The sequence below is a fragment of the Ptychodera flava genome, unplaced genomic scaffold (assembly GCF_041260155.1).
Source record: "Ptychodera flava strain L36383 unplaced genomic scaffold, AS_Pfla_20210202 Scaffold_28__1_contigs__length_4768798_pilon, whole genome shotgun sequence".
Classification (NCBI taxonomy): domain Eukaryota; kingdom Metazoa; phylum Hemichordata; class Enteropneusta; family Ptychoderidae; genus Ptychodera; species Ptychodera flava.
In genome coordinates this window covers 4,239,259-4,259,961 of record NW_027248350.1, presented here as the reverse complement: position 1 = coordinate 4,259,961, position 20,703 = coordinate 4,239,259, and the positions used below count along the sequence as shown (strand labels likewise).

General features: G+C 38.0%; 1 protein-coding gene across 1 annotated transcript in view; it reads left to right on the top strand.

Moving 5' to 3' along the window:
* Positions 1-3,676: 3,676 nt before the first annotated feature.
* LOC139126977 (SID1 transmembrane family member 1-like) overlaps positions 3,677-20,703 on the top strand; it is a 31,048-nt gene continuing 14,021 nt past the window's right edge. The window contains exons 1-4 of the mRNA XM_070692895.1: positions 3,677-3,735; positions 17,018-17,063; positions 19,966-20,064; positions 20,575-20,658. Coding sequence (XP_070548996.1) covers positions 3,677-3,735; positions 17,018-17,063; positions 19,966-20,064; positions 20,575-20,658 — 288 coding nt within the window. The remainder of the gene's footprint in view (positions 3,736-17,017; positions 17,064-19,965; positions 20,065-20,574; positions 20,659-20,703) is intronic.

Genomic DNA, 20,703 nt, shown 5'->3' with positions numbered 1-20,703 from the left:
CTGTGAGAGTGAGATTATCGGAAATTAAACCTCCAATTTTTTTACTTACAAAGCAAAATAAAAGTAAAAGAAAAATGAAATAAAATCAGTTTTTTTCTGCAGATTTCAAAAATGCAATTTGTTTGTTTTTCAATTCCTACATGGTGTATTTTCGATCAAACATCGAAATTATTGAAAACAACACATGTATGTGGGCCTCCCTAGCAATACAGACTAAATACAGGTAATCGAGGACATAATTGATCAACTGAATAACATCAACCTTGAATATGTAGCTTACAATGTCGAGCTGGCCCTCGCGAGCAAAACTCTGGGATAACAAAAAGAGATAGAATACTAAGCCTGGCCCTGATGGTGAGTTGATGCCTGAGCTCAAAGCCAAACTAGCAAAAATCGATGACTGCATCGAGTGGCTCCATGGCAAGAACTGGAGAGTTCATGAAAGAATGGCTCCAACAAGACCACTGAAAGAAGTTCTCAAGGATCAATAGCTCTGAAGCTGAAAACGAAGTTGACAGAGCTGTTCAAACGGGAAAGGTCACCATTGGAGCACTGCTAACTGCCACAGAACTGGCGATCACAACACTTGCTCTTGGTCTACGAAAAGTAGGCAGTCCACAAGGTGTGCAAGGCAGTAGCCCGGGTAATCGCCCCATGAGGAAGCATACTTTGTTGCAAACATACGATGTGGCAAAAGGAGAGATCAAACAACTGGGCCAGTGGCTGAAGGGACTGGCTGCAAAAAGTGCTGCAGCTATCCCAGGATTGATCAGCACCATTGTCAGTTTCATCCTGAAAACCGCTGGCATCATGGTGGGCTTTGTGGGCGAACAGCTGTGGATTTTCATGACAGTGCTTTTATTCTACACAGTGAATATGCTGACAGTGTAAGATGAGGATGTTAAGCAAAAAGAATATACCAAAGTTTCTTCAGAAACACAGAGAAGTCTTTGGCTTCAGCATTGATCTAGAATGGTGCAGCCTGCGGAGAGCAAACAGACATATCCTCAAGGCAAACTCCGGTGAACGGCTAACGAGCAAGCACTTATACTGCACCATCCTCGATTTTGTACCACAATGCCAGAAAGCCCACGTTTTCAAGAGGATTGGCTTCAATATGTGTTTCAAGACCCAGAAAAGAATGAAAAGCAATGTTATCTTATCCATGACAAAAAAGAACAGATGCATATTTCAATCGCAAGGAGATTTGCATGTAAAATTATAGAACCATGGTACATGTCTCAGTCTATACAAATGCCACCAAGCTTGCTGATTATGTTAAAAGAACAGCCACTGCTTACCGGCACAGTTACAAGTTGATGGGCTGAATCAATATGGGCTTGAATGTCACATAGACGTGCTCATCAGCAGCGCACTTTCTGCTGTCATTCCTGCTCTACTGGCGGCCATGGGGGCAGTCGCCCCTTCTGGTATTGTCATCAAGGTCATACAGACGAGCACTGGGTTGGTAAGGAAAAGAGAAAGACCAGAGCAGAAAAGTGTGTCAACCACCCTGGAGACATACCCAAGAACAATATCATTGCCAACAGAAATGCAAAGGGAGCCAAGGCTTGCTTGGCCGGCCCTCACATTCGGTACCACCAGCAGTTAATCTTCACTGTTTGGTGCCCCATGTTGTTGTGGCACAACTTTCCAAGACCACTTGTCAACCTCCACCCTGCCCCCTCCAATCAGATCCCCTCTTCTTTCCGTGTGTATTTCACTACAAGGCGCTTTTGCTGAGAACCCCTTGTACTCTTGCCAGTAAACAGTTTACTGTAAGAAGCATTTTCACAAGCTATATGAACCCCCTGGCCCTGCTGCTGCCTTGGCTTCTTATTGGCTACTATGGGTATAAATACTGGCGCAAAGGATAGAGGCAATGGTCAAAAACATGTAGGACAGGTTGAAGGAAGCAGGCTACCTAACACACTTGCCCTCTCTGGAAGGGGAAGAGGAGGAGGACCCCGTAGAAAAGAAAAGGTGACTCCTGATGTGTGTGGTGGTGGCCAGCCAGAGCAATGATTTGCTTGGCAAGCCTTTCACCCTAGAGGCCGTCAAGAAAATGAAGCCTGGGCTCATCAGCAAACACTACGCCATCTATGAGACAGCGTTCAACACCCGTGTGAGAGAGAACATCATCAAGAACTTTGTTTCTTTGGCTAGTAAGGGCCTGGGCTGCTTGCTGCCAATCGACAGCATGGAGGGGCTTTCAAAGGATCTGAACGCCGATTTCCTTGTCAGGAGTGAGATGAATAAGCTGGGAGGAGCCTTGGCTTACACTTGGGGTCCTGTTTTCACTGTTGTCAGTGCATGACTGAACGTGATGAAAACAAGTTGACATAAACACAGGGGGCCAAAATATCTAGGTAATAACACAGACAGAGTTGACCTCACATGCAGTGGAGGCCACTGATCCCCCACAGTGCAGACCATGGAAACACTGGCAGCGGAGCCTGCAGAAACAGCAAAGATGAAGAAGATTACGCTTTCAAAGAAAGAGAAGAGCCCTGGTCGAGTGGAATGAGGGAAGAAGTTGGCCGAGATCAGCCAGCAGAAAAAGCAAGAGAAAGCAGAGAAAGTTACCCACAAGGTCGGTGTGGCTCCTCTGGAGTGTGGTCCTGAGGCACCGGAGACCATGCACTCTCAGACTTGGTACAATAAGTGTTACGTTCTCCTAGGGGTGGCCGGGATTTCTTTGACAGCCCTAGGCTTGTACTACTCAAAACATAAGCATGCTTGTCCTCCAGCCCACCTGCCAGCTGTGGCACAGGCAGCAGGCCACAGGGGCCCTCATCCTCCTTCTTCTCCCTGATGGATGCAGAGGAGGAGAAGCCTGTCATCCTTGAGAACACTGGCACTGGCAAGGTCTCGGTCCTCTTGGACCAAATTCTCTGCAGTGCAGTGATCCTTTCCATCGACCATTTTGTCTGTGACTGGATAGCCGAGTTGCACAAGCCTACAAATGACAGGTAGCTATAGCTGCACTGTCACGCTACTAGACTGAAAAATATAGTAGCTATTGAAGTTACAGTGCAGCCTCATTTTCGGGGTCTGATTGGCCCAAGCCACCTTTTTGATGGGCAGCTGCTTGGTTAGCTCTCACATTACTGTGGTCGAGGGTGTCAACCCCTTTTTCGGTGATCCAGTGCTTGCTGTCAAAGGGGAACAGAGACACCTTGTTTAAGAGCTGACCATAGATATGGTGCCCCATGGAACGCAGCATGTCCATGCCACAAAGGAAGCTCCTCCTGCTTTAGTGGGCCTCTTTGAACTGCTCGTGGCGAATGAGCCACATCAGCACACTTTTTTCATGTCCTTGGCCCTCTCGATGACCGCTCCCCCAGCCTCTTGGAATGAGTAAATCTTGGGAAACAGGTCCACACACTCGGCAATAGGGTGCCTAGCACACTCGCCTTCATCTTGCCAAGCACCTTCTGGTTCTCTTGGCTGTGGCGGAAATAATCTTGCAGGTAGTTGGAAGTTTGTAGAGGGGCCTGGCCATGTCCTGGTAGACGCTCTCTGTCTGGACCTCAAGGAGGAGCAAGTCAGTATCCGAGTTCAGTAGTGGGAGCACTCCCCGTACTGGGCTTTCATCTGGTTGTAGAAGAAGTTGCACATGTAGAGCTTCGAGGTCTGGGATGCTCATGCCCATATACATGGGGCAGTTGAGAACATGCTAGCGCCTTTGGAAGAAGACTGCTGCGAGGTCATCATTGAAGATGTGGCCTGCACGTAGGCAGGGCTGGCCAGCATGTGCAGAATCTTGTCCTCCTTATGTCCACACAGGAGCTGCACGTCAACCCTTTGCAGAGGTCCTCCATGTTTTCCCCAAAGATAGAGTTGTCCATCAGCTTGAAGAGGTCCTTTTCAAAGGTGATGGCTGCTGGCTTCTGGAGCTCTGTGTTGGGCCAGATATAGGGCTCCATTCAGCGTCTCTGTACAAACTTCAGGGCACAGTGGATTTTCTTTAGCCACAGCCCCTGAGAGAGGTATAGCTACAGACTGCAGTAGAGGAGGATGTGGTACTCCTTGCTGCAAATGTTGGAGACCAGCTTTTCAACTCAGAGGGCGATTGCCTTCCTCCCAAGAGCCCTCACAGTTGCACAGTCACTCTTTCTGAACCAATATTTGCTGTTGGGCCAGAGAATAATAATTGTGACCCTGATGCAGCTCTACAGGTATAAAGGTCTACCTGAGGATTTAGCCTTCACGAGCACCCTTTGGGTGGATTATGATGGTCGCTTCGAGCATTCCACAGTCATCCACCCATTGGAAGTCCCCTGTGGGCAGCAAGTGGCTCATCGCCCAGCTGTAGAGGTTGTTGGCATCCAGGTAGAGCATTTAGCTGTGCACAGCAGCCCAAAAGCCACCCATTTTGTACAAAATACCGTCAAGGACACTATGTGCTTACATTCAGTTTGAATTGGTCCATTCGAGAAATATTTTAAACAGGAAAAACAAGAATGACAAAAGCAAATAAGGTCTCCAACTTAGGTACTGGAGGTCATCTTTAGGAACATGCATATCAACTTCAATAGCAATGGGAGAAGCAGATCCTAAATACATAAGCAAATGTCAATAACAAAAAACAGAGAAGGCTTGATAAAAAGAAAAGGTGGAGTGGGTAAAAAAATGTACAATGGATCTGGTAAAAAGTAATGCTATCTCATCAATCTTCTAGATTCTACCCCCTCCTGAATATCAAATGTTCCATCCCTTGGTATTACATAAGACCAAATGACAGGAAGTACATTTACAACCTTGGAGATTTTTTAATTAATACCATGAGTGGTTATCATTCTAATGTAAACAGCACTTAAGTTAGTTACAGATAGTGAAATGCCTTCCACTGTGGGCGGTGATTACAACATCTGGAATTATCCTGGATCCAAATTTCTCATCAGTTCTTGTATGTCTTACATAGAAAAATTGCAAAAATTGGTCCAAAATGAAAAAAATCACCTCAGCTTTGTTTTCTGGATCAAATTTTCCTACAAATTGGTACCAAATATGACAAAATTATGTTCACAGCCTTCAAAATGTCTCACAACATATCCTAGGTTGGTGTAGGTCATTTAAGGTCACAAACTGAGAAAATTACCTAAAATATAAAAATTTTGGGGTTTCCCAACACTTTGAGCAGAAAATTTATCTAATAACATCTTTAGGGACTTTATACCAAATTACAAAGCTATCAAACAAGTAATTTTGAAATAAAGTTTTCTTGACCAAAAATGACAATACAGTATTGTCTTAAAAATACAAATTTTTATATTTCAGGACAATTTCCACATATCTAACTATTGTCATCTCTGTACGTCTGTGTACCAAATATGAAAGCTGTCTGTCCAGGGGTTTTAAAAAGGAAATACTGTTTAAGATTTTTTGACCAAAAATGACAAAATTGCTCAAAAATAGTAATTTTCCCCATTTTGTCATAATTTCAACAAATTAGAAGAGTAACACCCTTGCAAAGAGACAACCCAAATTTGAGAGCGATTGGGCTGACGGTTTCAGAGAAGAAGAATTTTTACTGAAAATGAGAAAAATCACAAAAAAATTCAGCAAAAATGCAAAATTCAATATATCTTAACAATATTCATAAAACTGTATAAGGTTCACCTAAGGTACTTGCACACAAATTTTCAAAGCAATCAAAAAAGCGGTTCTTGAGTTATTAATTCTTAACCATTTTCACATTTTGTAAGCTCATTTGCATAATTTTGGCAATGCAGACTTCATTTGAATAAAATCCCATCTATAGCCCAGGATGCATCCACACACCAAATACCAAGCTGAAACGTGCAGCGGTTTGCGTGTTTTTGATGTTGACGGACATACTGGTGGTACGTACATACATACATACATACATACATACATACATACATACACATACATACATACAGACGCCATCAACTTCAGACTATACGATAAACTCACATTGGTATAACCAAATGTGAGCTAATAAAAAGCATCCCAACTTCGCCACACATACGCGAAGTACGCGTACAGAGGGCCAAATCCACCTTCCACGTCATGTTAAAAACATCGCCGAATTTCCTCGCTTCAAAGGTAAATATTTATGAACGAGCTACAGATTCTATTTTCCTTGCATGTTGCCTTTTCCATTATCGTATTTTGGCACGAAACCCAAGTGATAATAGTCATGTGCAAAAATAGGTGAAAACACAGTCAACAGCCAAACGATCGTTAACTCGTCATTTCAGAAAATAAGAGAAAACTCAAAAAAGTTATATCATAGACTTTTAGTTATTCTTCATGAGATGTGTAATCTCAAATATTGTAAGAAATAACAGCGAAATGAAATAGTTAAATCAACCGGTTTTTCAGATGAATATTTCTTGTTACAGTGTGGCGAATAAGCTCGATTTCCCATAGAAAACAGTAGCATCTAATGTAACAAACGGGTTTCACAATTCTCGCTGGTTCAAATTTTGCAATTCTGAACCAATGATGGTGAAAAGTGGCATGGCGTTCCTTGGACATATATATATATATATATATATATATATATATATATATATATATATTATATATATATATATAATATATATATATATATATATATATATATATATATATATATACATATATATATATATATATATATATATATATATTATATATATATATATATATAGTATATGTATACAAAATTCCTGTGGTTTTAGATTTTTTGAATTTCTTCACGAATCTTGATTTGTTTGCATTTTATTTATTCCGATCACTGATATATACTTTGCCCGCAATAAAATGGCGATCTGACAGCATTTACATACCCAGAACAAGGGCCTCATATTGATGCATTGTTATCAGTAAGCGTCTCTTAAGTTGTACAGACCAAATGCCTGTAAAGTTGTCATAATTTACCCACAATTTTAACAAATATGAATGGTGAAAATTCCAGTAAACAGAAAAAACAACACAGAATGGAGGCAAACAAACGCAGGGTCTCCACTGCAATTGTGCAGTGAACGTTATCGATTATCGTGTGTGCGATGTGTGACAGTGAGCGTACATGCGTGCGTGCTTCACGAACTCTACGACGTGTGGAGTGGTCGCAATTAGAAAAATGTAACAACTTAGCCGGCTATTGAACCACCTTTTTTTGAGAGTGGGGATTTAGCCGAGCGGTTCTTTCTGTTGCCTCTCCGCTAGGCGACTGATGCCGTATGTTGTGGGTTCGAACCCGATTGAAAACTAGCCGTATTTTCTACCCTGGGTTGATAGCTCTGCTGGTGGACAGAGTTGTCCCCGAGACTGTCGTTCGCCCAGTTAAAGCGATGTATTCATTGCTACGCTTCCATAAAGTTTGTGTGTGCGATGTGTGATAGTGAGCGTACGTGCGTGAGTGCTTCATGAACTCTACAACGTGTGGAGCGGTCGCAGTCAGAAAAATGTAACAACTTAGCCGGCTATTAAACCACTTTTTTGAGAGTGGGGATTTAGCCGAGCGGGTCTGTCTGTTACCTCTCCACTGGGCGACTGATGCCGTATGTTGTGAGTTCGAACCCGATTGAAAACTAGCCGTTTACTACTAGTTTCATGCATATTGCAATCTTCAGGCGGAACTAAAGTATTCATAGCTCAGCAATCTCATTTATGTTGTTCGGACGTACCACTCTATTTCTAGGTGGTGTTAAATTTTGGTAAATAATATTTGCTTTGGTGGCGATATTTTAAAACCCACTCAGAGCGTTTAACAGCTTAGTTTTGTAAGGTACACTGTAAAATAGCGGACGCCAGACGCGTCTTTACACGTTCAAAATGTAAACGTCGGTGTTCAAATTTGAACGGCAAGTGTTCATATTGTTAACACTAGTGTTCATATTATTAACAATGATGTTCTAAACCTGAACACGAAGTGTTAACAACCATCTCCTTAAAGTGTTCAAAAACTCAGCATTACAGAAATTTTACAATACTGTAAAACAATTAACAATCTTTAGTGTTTTTTACTTTACTATGGCTATATTAAATTTACTACTACATCGCTGTCCGGCAAACGTACACGGATTTTGATGTAACGAATTTCCTACTAAGTGAAAAATATCTTCGGTCTAAAATTACTGAAAGTATGTTTTTTCTAAAAAAGGAAGTATACAAAATAATTTTACACGTTTATTACGGGTTAAAATTTTGAAATTTTGAAAAGAAAATCAGATAACCACCATGAACGCTTTAATTTTAACATCGGCGTGCAAGAGGCGTTCTACTCCTAAACACTTGGTGTTCAAGTTTGGTGCCTTTTCTTATCCCGTCATGCATCAAAACGGAAGTTGCGACATTTTTCTTGTAAACGCACGCTGAAGTCGTGATCGTGCGGAAACAAGACCAGAAAGGGTAAGTTTTCTCTCCAAAATAGTAAAAGGTGTTAAATTTTGAAGCATCTGTATTATTATCCTTTGAAATTATTTATAAAGTAATTTGGAATAGCTAAAATACGTGAAGAAACCTGTTTTTCTTTCAGTGGCTGGTATACCATGCACTGGCTGTGAATACGCAGCGTTGTTTTGGGCCATGGCGTATCGATCGCACTCGGGTCAAGGGTCATCACCACACAACTGTGTCGATGATCCTTGATCCGAGAGCGATCGATATGCCACATTACCGCTGCGTAATCACAGCTAACACATGTCTTTTAGTAATCACAATCGCATGTAAAACATTAGTTAAACATCGCAGAGTGTACACTCTATTGTTTCAGCATGTGAGAGTTCGCTTTATTTTTTACTTTTCATAAGTTGATAACAAGAAGAAGCCAATATTTTGTAACAGTATCGAAGAGAGGCACTGTATACCAAAGTCACCCCTTTCCTTAATCTAATAAGGCTACCTTGTCTTTTATTTAAAGTTTCATGTCGCCATATTACCTATTGTTGCATTATTTTCAGGATGTGAAAAGTTGGATTTACCTGGTAATCGAAGAGTTATTACAGAAGCTGATGGTACAGAAATTGAAGAAGATGAGTGTACAGGAAAACAAGCTTGAGAACCTCAGTTCATCTCTAATGTAGATTTAAACTTTCGAGGGTCAGTAACTGAATTTTGATAAGTTTCTGTATTTTTGTTCTGAATTTATCTAAGCTTTGGTAGAACGCTATGGTCAATTAAATGTTACCGGAGAATAAGCTTTCAAATACGTGAAGTCTTCTTCATCAGATGCAAGGTTGGAATGAAGAATTAAAGCCGTAAGCGACAGAAAATTCAGAGTGAAAATTTTCACTCTGAATTGTCTGTCGCTTCCTGCTTCAATTCATCATTCCACCCTTGCATCTGATGAAGAAGACTTCACGTCTTTGAAGGCTTATGCTCTAGTAACATTTAGTTGATCATAGCCTACTACCAAATCTTAGATTACTTTGTATTGTAGATCAACACGTCTTTTGTTCTCGATTTGTTACTGTTTTTAGCTTTGCTGTTAGCGACGCGAAGAGCTTATCACATAGATGAATGTGTGGCATCGACCTCAAAGTTTGACATCCTAAGCTTTTTCTTCAAACCACCTTTGCGATTCCTCTAATATTTGGAGTACAGGTTCCCAGGGATTACCCTAATCATATATGTTCAAGTTATTATGAAATACGCAAAATTGTATTTTGAGGTAAATTATGCTATTTGTTTTGCAAAAATCTTCTTCTCCTTTACTGGTGGTTCGACGTCTTCAATATTCTGTAAACATGTCCCTAAGAATGACCTTCGTCAAAATTGTGCTAGTTGTGATGAAATATTCAATTTTTTTTAATGGCAATTTTTGTCGTTTTTGGTCAAAAAATCTTTAACAATCTTCTTCAAAACTGCTAATTGAACAGCTTTGATATTTGGGACATAAGTTTCTGCGTATAGCTTTTTTCAGATTGATCAAATTATGCAGAAATATTGCTATATTGGAGTTGGAATGGCTAGAATTTAGGTTGTTGCCATTGGTTTCAGACTGAAGTTTCCTTTTATAAGTGAATTTTAGTAAGGACTGAATTTTCCAGGTTCAACAGCAAATGCTTATTGACACACAGAACAAAACTTATCAAACGAAGTCAAAATTAGTTAATGTATTTTTAATTTCTGAGAAGTAGAGTTTTGAAATGTCACTGATTTATTTCAGGCTTTATTTAAAGATATTACAAACAAACAAACCTTTTCGTTCATGAAGGACTTTGTTGGACAAGGAAATAGGTTTACACTGCCCAGGACCCCTTTACCCACTTTCTGCATGTTGTGTCTTACTGTGACACTTTGTGACAACTTGACATGTTGTGTTTACTTTAGTGTGGACAACTATGTACCATGTGCATCAGAGAAGCCTTCACTAACTTTTTTCCAAGTTTACAATTGTTTATACAAGAGGAAATGTCTTAAACCATCTTACAAAAACGGAGTAAATATTTCATACGAAAACGTGTTTTCAACACATTAAGTAAGCTAAGTAAGCTTAATTTTGAGCTTTTTCAAAACTGATATTTTCGTACGTTTTTACAAGTATGATCATATAGCATTATCCACAATATTAATAAGTAAAACCTGTGTTTTCATTAGTTCGTTCATAGTTTTTGAAAACGATCGACAGTGTTAAGAGGGATTTTCTTTTGTTTGTTTTGATAGGAAGGTGTTAACACCGTTGGTGTTTTCCTCTGACAAATTTTACAAAGTGGCCATGTTTATTTTCCCATTTTACACTAAATAATTGTATTTTACTCAAGAAATGTTTGTGTATTTTAGAATAAAATAACTTTACTGTATATCAGTGGTCCGTTTTGTTATCTGTAGGCTTGAACATCCCTGAACACCCAACATTAAAGGTATTCAACAAGTGCGCATCATGTGTTCTATCCTTTAACACACTCATCGTTGAACGGCGTCCATGCGTTCAAAAAGTGTTACAGCCCTTTGAACGCGTAAATGCGTACAATTTTTTGAACAATTTTTTGAAGTGTATGATAATGTTTAACTTTTCTGATATATAAAGATTACACTGTAAAGTGAAGTGTTCAAGGATAGAACACCAATTAAACGCCTTTTTGTAACACTTTCTGAACGCGTCTAGACGTTCAGAAATTTAACACTACGTGTTCAACCAACATTAAATTTTTGAACAAACGTATGAAGATTTTGAACACTATGTGTTCATCAAACATTATATTGAACACCATGGTGTTCCATATCTGAACACACGTTGCACATGAAATGTGTTCAAAAATTGAACGCATTTACTCGTTCAAATGGCTGTAACACTTTTTAACGCATGGACGCCGTTCAACGATAAGTGTGTTAAAGGATTGAACACATGATATGCACTTGTTGAACACCTTTAATTTTGGGCGTTCAGGGGGTGTTCAAGCCTGGAAATAACAAAACGGACCACTGATATTCTGTAAAATTATTTTGTTCTAAAAATACACAAAAATTCCTTGAGTAAAATACAATTATTTAGTGTAAAATGGGAAAATAAACATGGCCACTTTGTAAAGTTTGTCAGAGGAAAACACCAACGGTGTTAACACCTTCCTATCAAAAGATAAACAAAAGAAAATCCTTATAAACACTGTCGATCGTTTTCAAAAAGTATGACACAGTAATGAAAAAACAGCTTTTACTTAAATATTGTGGATTACGTTATATGTTCATACTTGTAAAAACGTACAAAAATATCTGTTTTGAAAAAGCTCAAAATTTGGCTTACTTATTGTGTTGAAACACATATTCGTATGAAATATTTACTCCATTTTTGTAAGATGTTTTAAGACATTTCCTCTGGTATAGACAATTGTTAACTTAGAAAAAAGTTAGTCAAGGCTGCACCCAGCACATGGTACATAGTTGTCCGCACTAAGTAAACACAACATATCACGTTGCCACAAAGTGTCACAGTAAGACACAACATGCAGAAAGTGGGTAAAGGGGTCCTTTGCAGTGTAAAACCTATTTCCTTGACCAACAAAGTCCTTCATGAACGAAAAGGTTTGTTTGTTTGCAATATCGTTAAATAAAGCCTGAAATAAATCACTGACATTTGAGAACTCTTCTTCTCAGAAATTAAAAACACATTAACTAATTTTGACTTCGTTTCATAAGTTTTGTTCTGTGTGTCAATAAGCATTTGCTGTTGAACCTGGAAATTTCAGTCCTTACTAAAATTCACTTATATAAGGAAACTGCAGTCTGCAACCAATGGCAACAACCTTAATGCTAGAAATTCCAACACCAATATAGCAAAACAACAAGCGACTTAGACGTCGAAAGAGCTCGCAGTGTTATGTAGAGGATCTCTGACAGCTCACTTCAGGATGGCCTCACCAAAAATGGGGAAATAGCTGCAAAAAATACACAATTGAAGATTTCACCATGATTTGGACATATCAAATTAAGATCATCCCAAAGAACATGTGTAGCAAATATCAAAGTTATCAGACTGGTAATTTTTAAGATACAATTTTTTGGACCAAAAATGGTAAAATTGCCCCCAAAATAAAAATTGCAGATTTCATCATAACTTGAATATATCACATTCTGGTAATTACTTGTCTTAAAATGTCTGAAATGTTTTTTATGTCTCAAAAATACAAATTTGCATATTTCTGCACAATTTGAACAATCTGCAAAAGCTATCTACAGAGATTTATGTCCCAAATATCAAAGTTGTTCAATTAGCAGTTTTGAAGAAGATTTTTAAAGATTTTTGGACCAAAAACGACAAAAATTGCCATGAAAAATAAAAATTGAATATTTCATCACAACTAACTGGCACAAATTTGACGAAGGTCATTCTTAGGGACATGTTTACCAAATGTTGAAAACGTCGAACCACCAGTAAAGAAGAACAAGAGTTTTGCACAAAAATAGCAAAATCAGCCCCCAAAATACAAATTTAAATATCCTTGAAAACATTAGGGTAATCCCTGGGAACCTGCTCTCCAAGTATTAAAGGAATCGTACCGGCCGTTTTGAAGAAAAAGCGTGGGATGTAAAAATTTGAGGACGATGCCACACATTCACCAATTAGATAAACTCTTCGTGGCTAACAGCAAAGCCAAAAAAAAGTAACCAATCGAGAACAAAAGACGTGTTGATCTACAATACAAAATAATCTCAGATTTTGTAGTAGTCTATGATCAACTAAATGTTACTGGAGCATAAGCCTTCAAAACCTGAGGTATTCTTCATCAGATGCAAGAGTGGAATGAAGAATTGAAGCAGAAAGCGACAGAAAATTCAGAATAAAAATTTCAGAAAATTCAGAAATTCAGAGTGTACATTTTTTACTCTGAATTTCCTGTCGCATTCTGGTTTAATTCTTCATTCCACCTCTTCATCTGATAAGGCAGACTACACGTATTTGAAAGCTTATTCTCCAGTAACGTTTAGTTGATCATAGCATTCTACCAAAGCTTAGATAAATTCAGAACAAATACAGAAACTTATCAAAATTCAGTTACTGACCCTCGAAAGATTAAATCTACATTAGAGATGAACTGAGGTTCTGAAGCTTGTTTTCCTGTACACTCATCGTCTTCAATTTCTGTACCATCAGCTTCTGTAAGACTCTTCGATTACCAGGTAAATCCAACTTTTCACATCCTGAAAATAATGCAAGAATAGGTAATATGGCGACATGAGATTTTAAATGAAAGACAAGGTGGCCTTATCAGATTTTGGAAAAGGGGTAACTTTCGTATATAGTGCCTCTTTTCGATTCTGTTACAAAATATTGGCTTCTTCTTGTCACCAACTGATGAAAAGAAGAAAAATAAAGCCAACTCTCACATGCTGAAACAATAGAGTGTACACTCTGCGATGTTTAACTAATATTTTACATGCGATTTTATGTTTTACATGTGATTGTGATTACTAAAAGACGTGTTAGCTGTGATACACTAGCTGTGAATACGCAGCGGTGTTTTGGGCCATGGCGTATCGATCGCACTCGGGTCATGCATGGTCATCACTACAGAATTGGGGCGATGATCCTTGACCCGAACGCGATCGATATGCCATGGGCCCAAAACCTTGCACCGCTGCGTATTCACAGCTAGTGTATAGTATACAAGCCACTGAAAGAAAAACAGGTTTCTTCACGTATTTTATCTATTCCAAAGTACGATACAAATAATTTCAAAGGATAATAATACAGCTGCTTCACAATTTAACACCTTTTACTATTTTGGAAAGAAAACTTACCCTTTCTGGTCTTGCTTCCGCACGATCACGACTTCAGTGTGCGTTTACAAGAAAAATGTCGCAACTTCCGTTTTGATGCATGACGGGATAAGAAAAGGCACCAAACTTGAACACTAAGTGTTTAGGAGTAGAACGCCTCTTGCACGCCAATGTTAAAATTAAAACGTTCATGGTTGTTATCTGATTTTCTTTTCAAAATTTCAAAATTTCAACCCGTAATAAACGTGTAAAATTATTTTGTACACTTCTTTTTTAGAAAAAACATGCTTTCAGCAATTTTAGACCGGAGATATTTTTCACTTAGTGGGAAATTCGTTACATCAAAATCCGTGTACGTTTGCCGGACAGCGATGCAGTAGTAAATTTAATATAGCCATAGTAAAGTAAAAAACACTAAAGATTGTTAATTGTTTTACAGTATTGTAAAATTTCTGTAATGCTGAGTTTTTGAACACTTGAAGGAGATGGTTATTAACACAGTGTTAAGGTTTAGAACATCATTGTTAATAATATGAACACTAGTGTTAACAACATGAACACAAGCCTTTAAAATTTGAACACCGACGTTTACATTTTGAACGCGTAAAGACGCGTCTAGCGTCCGCTATTTTTACAGTGTATATTGCTTGCTTATTTTGGAGTAGCTTGATGCTCTGTTAATAATTGACCACAAGAGGTCATAGACCTGGTTCTTATCTTTTAAAGGCTAAATAAACTTTGACAACTCTGTAGTGTTCCCATATTTCTTGTTACAGAATGATTTCATATAATTAATGAATACAGTAAATTTTCGATCGGGTTTTGTACTCACTAAGTACGGCACCTAGTCAACTAGTGAAAACGCCACAGTCGAAACCCTCTTGAAGATTGTATCAGTGAAGCCGATGTAAACCTTCTTTTATTGTCCCCGTTGATACCTTGCCTTGTAAACAGCACCTATGACAACTCGTAATGAGTCCGCATTTTGACTCATTGCTGTTTAACTCATCAAAATACAGACACACACTCGAATATTGAAGCGGTAACGACCAAACTTCCTGTAATAATCCCTAAATATCATGCATCCAATTTACTATAGATAATAACATCTTATTTATTTCAGTCATAGATACGACACTGCTGCCAGGACACTATGTCCGATGAATATTGGTGAACAGCCAGTGAGTGATGTACTCATTAGAGTGACTTGTTCTTCGCCAAACGCCACTGACTATAGTCTCATTGTTACTGTCATTGATGATTTTACAATTCAGTAAGTCGCTTATCATATCAGTCAATCATAAAATACAGTAATCTGTAAGTCGCATATCATATCATTTAATAATAAAATACAGTAATCTGAAACTTAACATCCAACTATCAATATTATTCAGAAGATACAGGTAAGATATAATTGGACGAATTCACACGAATGCTCCAGTTTACAATGGAAAGTTTTAGTAGATTTAATACACATCATGTAAAAATCTTGATTTAGGGAGCAATCAGTAATTACAGGGGGAATGGGCCGTGGGTATTGATGGAGAGTAACGTTTTAGAAAACTGTCCAAGAGGCAGCTTACTTTTTCTAAACCTATCTTGGGGGGGGGGGGTCACCTTTAGCAGAAGATGATGTTACAGCCAAATTTTTGAATGTCCATTTGATATTTCCTAAATAGGAAATCGTCGATGAAATAGTTTGATCTTTTAAATACATAAACATTATCGACATGCTTCACAAGAAAGAAGATGCAGTGGTATCCTACACTAAACACCTCGAACAGTTAAAACTGATGCAAGACAAGAGACAACAACATACGCGAAGGATCGTAAAGTGTATATCAATTATCAAATATCTATAAATGCACAGATATTGTTCGTTTTATGTTTTATATATTTGTAAAATAATTAATCAGAGTTCTCCCATAGACTACCATGTATAGCGAATTCAACATTTTGGTAACATTCCAAAATCCAATTGCTTGCACACACATCTATTTGTAACCACCCTAGTCTAATCAAATACATTAATATCAATAATCAAGCATACATAAATACACAGATATACCGAGTTTGTATAAGAAAAAACTTACTTCTAGTTTCCTCATAGACTACTATGTACAATAAATCAACATTTTCGATGAAATCCAAAAATCCAACTTCTGATACACACATGCATGTTTTACCTCTCACTTCAAGCAAAGTACGTTTACATATATTATCAAACATATAAAAATGTACAGATATAGCTTGTTATATTATCAAACATATAAAAATGTACAGATATAGCTTGTTGTGTGGGCGAAAATGGTCAATAGTTTGCCTGATAGACGTCCATATATTATGATTTGATATTTTTGGGTTGAGCAGTAGATCAGCCACATCTTGCCTCCTTTTAGTTGCCCAAAATATGGTGATCCTCCCGCAAATGCATGTGTCCTTTCAAAAATGCGAGCGTGATAAATTGCAACCTCCCTCCCAAAATGCAAGCCCTTCCCCTGCAATTAAAGTTTTTTGTTATAGAAATTAACTGATTTTGTTTCTGAGTTATTCCTGGGGAGAATACTGCAGTGATTGGGGTGGGTGGGGGGTTAAGTTTTAGAATCCCGGACGAGGGTGAGGGTCATACTTTACACATAAGGATAGGGGGAGGGTCACATTTTATTGTAAAGGTGCGCACGGAATTTCCCCGGCCCACTCCCATGTAATTACTGAAGGCCCCCTTAGAAAGAGTCCGTACATATGTAATGCTAATATCTATGCTGGTTCCCCGTGTCATCGAACTCACACTGTCACGGAAAATAAACATACCATTCAAAAATATTTATTCTAACGTTTGCAGATTTTCTACACCTCAGACTGTTATAGCGTCGCCTTCACGTCCTCAGGTAAGTTATTGGAAAGTGCATAATCATGTAGCTTGAACACGATTGGAACTAATTTGGGATAATTGGATCCCCGTATTTAAAAAATTTCTCAAGAATGTTAGGTGCACTATAGTTGCATGTTGCAATATTGCAAGTTACTTTGAGTAACTGAGTAAAACTATACACTTGTTTTTCTGAGTCAGAAAAACAAGTGTATATTTTAAAAACAAAGGATGGTTAGCTTACAATTGCAGATTAAACCGCCATTATTTCACCATCCAACTATCCCAAAAAAGTTACAATCGTGTTCATGGCTATGACGTGTGCATATTCTGAAATCTCCTTTGCAAACGCAATGTCATCACAATTGCCTGTATAGTCGAAGTGAAGGTAACGTCTCTAAAGTTCATTTCAGCAGTAAGGATGCTTTAACGCTATCACCCTGAAAAACTACAATGTCATTATTCAGAAATCATGTCGATTTATTCGGGTTCTTACCTTTTATCATAAAGCTCCGCGCTTTGAAAATCTAACATGCTTTCATACTTTATCCTCCAGGCACATGATTTGTTTGAATATATTCAAACTTTGAATGAAAGACACGGTCTAGCTGGGACATGTTGACTTCCCTGAATCAAATGCAAAATAACAAACGCCAAAATGCCATCATGAGGCTGAGCAATCATTGAACTCATTTTAAAAATGGTTTCTTAAAATAGTTCTTAGATTGAGTAGACATCCTGTACTCAAACTCGTCCTATATATAACTCACACAAATTCAATAAAATAACAAGGCCGACAACACAAAAGAGTAAAACTATACTTCGAGAAATACCCATATGTTAAGGCCTTATATTAGACTGAGAGCGCAGTCTCTCTGCATTGAATATGGCCATGTGGGTACGAAAATATAAAAATTGTAACTACAGCATGTTTATTTTGTAATATATGGTCAATACGACACAGTAATTAACTTTTTCTAGGCTTTATCACAATAAATAGACCATTTCGAAATACGGGAATTTCTTTTGATGTACTGGCATTAAATATGTTGATGCTACTTGTACTTCTGCTCGTATTTAAACAGTGTCTCTCACCATAGTCTAGCTTATAAAACATTGGAAAAACAACTATTAAAGATGTTTAAAGACGTTTGTACCGTCCATGGTTTGTTCGAAAATTAAAAATGGAATTTTCTCATGCATCGTTGGTAACACTTGTATTGCCTTCGCAAGAAATATATCAGAAATGACTATAACTAAGACTTAATCTTATATCACGTGTTAATACATCTCATGCCAATCATCCGGGCACCAGCCCACGCGTAGTTGGTGCAGAGTTGTCAAACAAGCGAAGCACCTAAGAATGATGGAAACAATAACAAACATGCCATCACACATTTATCCTTATCATCTGCTGTTGGTAGGAATATGACCACAAAGTCGAGGGATATGGTCTACCGTATGATAGCTGATCATCTCGAAACGTTTCGAACCAGTTCCGTTATGCAATTGATGTTCAGAAGTGTACAACTGTATCGGAGCAAATCTGTACGGGCCACTAACTGAGGGGTCATAGCACAGTCATGTTTAAACATGCATGTTTCAGTCTTCCTGGAAAATAGGGCTGCTTCCATTTTACGAGTCGGCATAAGCACCAGATATTCCTCCAGGTATCGAGCTGATCGTCATCCGCTACGTCATGAAAAAGAAAAATAATCTCCAGTCTTTTGAAAACACGTTTACTTTATGGCATTCTTTAACAAAACAGAGAATATCATGGCACAACGTATCATAATGTAACCAATGCCCTAGATTTACCCTGAGGATGTGCCTGTTTGCGCTTTTAGCCACACACACTCTGCTTTGTTATGACAGAAAATGGGTGAGGAAGTCCATTTTTGAAAAAAAAACCCCGAAATTTATGGAAATTGAGAACTAAATAGTAGGGATTAAATGCTACATTTACAAGGAGTTACAAAGACAGTATGATTATATGCTAAATAAGCCCAAATGTCTCTTGAACTCCAAGCGCCTAAAGAAATGGCGTCAATACACATCTGATCAAGAAAATCAGTCTGATATTAAAACACAACAAATCCGAAAGGATTCGAGGCCTGTGTTTGAGGAAGATTTCTATAGCTATTGACATGCAAATGGAATTTGCTAAAAATAATCCACCGGTAGTAAACATGACCTTCAAGACTCTTTTTGGTTAATCTACACTTTTCTAAATGAAGGGTCATACGGGGGAAATGACCTCATCATCACAAGTTTGATTACAACCAGAACATATTTAGATCACTACGTCTTTTCAGAAACAGGAGTTGTAAACTATACATACGTAGTTAATCACGTTTCAACATAAAATTCAGCTTACTGCAAGTTCTCCAGCCATATAATTAAGTACCCATTTCTTCGTACACTTTGAAGGGGTATTATGATCAATAAGTTATGTTTCGGCATAAGTAGTGCCGGGTTCACTCCATTACCATATGACATCTGACTGGGCAGCCGCATAAATTTGATACTTAATTATCCGTAATCAATCTTCCTTTTTCCAGTCAAAGAAACATTTGCATGTCCTAAAAAGTACTAGGCCTAATTGGACTTTCATCAGATTCTCAGGAGGAATTGGACTTTACTGTTGACACCCATGCATAAATTTCGACTTAATCAAGTGATATTTCTCATCTTTCACCTTCTTGGTTGAAAATATTTTTCTAACCTATACCGTTCATCATCCCTGTCAGTTTGCAAATATTTCCCAGCAATTACCAAACACGTCTTCATCTTGTGAGTTCTTTAACTGGTACACTGATGGCATGAGTATACAGGAAATGAAAATAGGTAACAACTGAAATCACAATATAGGCAGTGCTACTGGTTCGTAACTTAAAATGATTTCCACATTTCTATTGTAGTACTTTGACTTTGAAATTCCCTGGGATGTTGAAGCAGTGCACGTCCGAGGATTTTCTACCGATAAAATATGTGCAACCATTTCAGTTCAAGAAGCGACGGTAAGAAAAAAGTATGACTTGAGAATTTTTAATTCAAATATGATCTTCAATGTATACTCAAATAATTGATTTTTATTGATCGAATGATTCCCCCTTCTCGCTATCAGGTTTTTGGAGTTCTTTTTAATTTTGATCACGTGATGATAAACGCTGTGCTACAAACTAATTTGATGATACATACAAACACCCCACACATGTTTATGATTCAAGATCACCCAGAATAGAGTACGCAATACCAGTAAAGGCAAACAAATAACTGTTTTTTAAAAGGTAAATTAGTTGATATTCCCACTGCAAATGCGTTTCATTTAGTTACTAGTAGACAAGCTGGCTACATTTATTGAGTGTTTGTGTTCTTTGGATATCTTTCAAATTGTGAGGATGCATTTTTTGTTACTTTGTTTAATGCTTCACTCATTCATGCAAACAAAAACTCAAACAAAATACAAACATATACACATAAATATGTGTGTCTCTGTCCCCTTTCATTATTTTCTTTTATATCATTAGTGCCCTGTGTTTGACTTGCTGCGAAATGTAAAGTTCATTGGAAAGTACCAGACATTCACAACCCAATCATCCATACATGTCAAGGTTAGTTTCATTTCTTCGATATGCATGCATGTTTGAGGTTGCTTA